Genomic DNA, 2,867 nt, shown 5'->3' on the forward strand with positions numbered 1-2,867 from the left:
CCTTAAGTGCAGCAGAAATTTTTTTGTAACCTTGGCCAGATCTGTGCCTTGCCACAATTCTGTCTCTGAGCTCTTCAGGCAGTTCCTTTGACCTCATGGTTCTCATTTGCTCTGACATGCACTGTGAGCTGTAAGGTCTTATATAGACAGGTGCGTGGCTTTCCTAATCAAGTCCAATCAGTATAATCAAACACAGCTGGACTCAAATGAAGGTGTAGAACCATCTCAAGGATGATCAGAAGAAATAGACAGCACCTGAGTTAAATATGAGTGTCACGGCAAAGGGTCTGAATACTTATGACCATGTGATATTTCAGTTTTTCTTTTTTAATAAATTTGCAAAAATTTCTACATGTCTGTTTTTTTCTGTCAAGATGGGGTGCTGAGTGTACATTACTGAAAAATAAAATGAACTTTTTTGATTTTTGGAAAATGGCTGCAATGAAACAAAGAATGAAAAATTTAAAGGGGTCTGAATACTTTCCGTACCCACTGTATCTCTATATATCTCTATATATATCTCTATATATCTCTCTCTCTCTCTCTCTCTCTCTCTCTAGATATATCTCTCTCTCTCTCTCTCTCTCTCTCTCTATCTCTATATATCTATATCAGCAGAGATCACCTTTTGCAAGCAGCTGGGTGTGGCAGTGAGCTTCAGCGATTGTTTAGCCTCGTTGTAGCAAGCAAGGATCCTGTAAAAAAAAGCGATGTGATGGTCATGGACTGATGAAATAAAGCCGACAAATGTATCAGACCACGGTGACGCGGTGGCTTACCTGCTTGCACGACTCACAACAGAGCATACAGAATACAGCTGTCCAGGTACGTCAGGAGGAAGGCTGTGCAGATGGTATGTCACCTCTTTCACCTGTGAGATGCACACAATCATTTAATTAGGCATTGTGTGTTTATGCAAGTAACGCCTGTAAAGCCTGAATGGCTCCAATGCTATTTTAAATAAAGCAGATTAGACTTTGACAGTTATATGATGAGAGACTGAAATTTACCTGCCCTGACAGGAGCTCAGGTTTGTAATGGGTAAAATAAGTATTAAGGGCCCCATTAGACCGGATGATTGATCCATCTCCCGGAGAAATCTCTATAATGGAGACAACCCCACTTAGTATCCTACACAGGAGACATAAAGGTAAACACGCAGTTTCAATGTGGTTGTATTCAATGTAGTGACTTAAAATGAAAAAAAAAGAAAAATAAATGGTTCAGGGTCTTATCTTTTGCTTTCACAAAACACTAATTTAGAGCATCAAAATCAATCAACTTTCCATGCTTTCATTTGGTAAAAGCAGGGACTTCTACTGGTGTTATGTTTTGACATATTCAGCTGTTTAAAATCTGAATCTTGTATATTCAAAATCTTAAAACACAAACTTTCAAAAAGACCCGCATACCTACCTGTACGTCACTCCTTGACACCACATCACTTTTACCAGCTCTGTTTGAAGATCTTGGTCTAAATATTGCTTTTTGGACAGGGGGTCTTTAACCTTCCACCTTAAATACACGAGCAAAGCATCTTAAATTAGTCAATGAATATTGTTAAATAGTGCTCCAGATTTAATTTTTTACTCAAGTCAGTTGATCATTCAACCTGTGCAAGTGAGGTGATGGACATGCGAGAGGCAGCGCCTGAGGAAGGTGCGACTTTCTCTCTACAATGGATTTATCTGACATGTCTGTTCGCCCGTGTGCCCGAGTGAGATCGCTGGCTCCCTCTGCTCTGACATCTTGAGGATTCGAGAGACGAGCCGTCCAGAGATGGCGAGCCAAGGAGAGAGGGTAGCACCAGATGGGGGTGACAGCACAGCAGGAGTGATGCTGGACCACTGTGGCGGATTGGTACATCTCCTCTGGCTGGGAGAGGAAGAGAAGTAAAATACTGAGCTATGATATAAGCACAGAAATATTACTAAGCTGCATTACCTTTGGTTGAGTTGGCTGAGTAGTGCTTGTAATCCGAGGAGAGCAAGACCTTGATCTAATAGACTCATTCCTTCTGCTTCCTCTTCTCTGATGAACCTCTTTGGTCTCCTCATTGGTGGTCTGACAGATCAGATTGCTTACTTGCTGCTGCTGAATGCATGAGCTGCTGTCAGAGTCTCTTCTGCATTCCTGCATGCTGATGTACCGACTCTGTGTCTGACTGAGGCTGCATGTGAACTCGACGGAGAATTCCTCACCGGAGGGCGACAGCCTCAACGCAGCTCCTCCCTCCTCCGACCTGATGGTGGTCTCGCCTCCAGGTACTAGCTCAGCATCACAGGAAGACCATTCAGGCCACTGCACCTCTGAGTAAATGCTGAAAAATGGCTGCAGGAGGAAATGTAAAAAAATATATAGATACTGATAGCATTTAGAACCTTGGTGTTTGGTTTGATAGTAATTTAAATTTCGAGCAGCACACCACAAAGCTTGTTCAATCATGTTTTTATCAACTTAGAAATATAGCAAAAATTCGATCTATGTTAACTTTTAAGGACACCGAGACTCATCTCATCACGCCTGGATTATTGCAACAGCCTTTTCACCTGTTTAACCCAAAAATCTATTGATCGACTCCAGACTGTCCAGAACTCAGCTGCCAGGCTTTTAACCAGAACAAAGAAATATGACCACATTACTCCTATTTTAGCTTCATTACACTGGCTCCCAGTATGTTTTAGAATTGACTTTAAAATTCTATTGATCACTTTTAAAGCTCTTCATGGCCTCTCGCCTTGTTATATTTCTGACCTTTTAGTCCCATACGCACCAGCACGCACCTTGAGATCCTCGGGCAGAGGTCTGTTGTCTGTTCCAGAGTCTCGACTGAAAACTAAAGGGGACAGAGCATTTGCTGTCAGGGC

General features: G+C 42.1%; 1 protein-coding gene across 1 annotated transcript in view; it reads right to left on the reverse strand.

Moving 5' to 3' along the window:
• Positions 1-2,867, reverse strand: part of lg21h5orf34 (linkage group 21 C5orf34 homolog) — a 5,101-nt gene that overhangs the window by 957 nt on the left and 1,277 nt on the right. Inside the window, exons 3-8 of the mRNA XM_046035152.1 lie at positions 1,945-2,331; positions 1,613-1,875; positions 1,417-1,515; positions 1,011-1,131; positions 780-871; positions 626-695 (exon numbers count right to left, since the gene is read on the reverse strand). Coding sequence (XP_045891108.1) covers positions 626-695; positions 780-871; positions 1,011-1,131; positions 1,417-1,515; positions 1,613-1,875; positions 1,945-2,331 — 1,032 coding nt within the window. The remainder of the gene's footprint in view (positions 1-625; positions 696-779; positions 872-1,010; positions 1,132-1,416; positions 1,516-1,612; positions 1,876-1,944; positions 2,332-2,867) is intronic.

This window comes from Micropterus dolomieu, linkage group LG21 (assembly GCF_021292245.1).
Source record: "Micropterus dolomieu isolate WLL.071019.BEF.003 ecotype Adirondacks linkage group LG21, ASM2129224v1, whole genome shotgun sequence".
NCBI lineage: Eukaryota > Metazoa > Chordata > Actinopteri > Centrarchiformes > Centrarchidae > Micropterus > Micropterus dolomieu.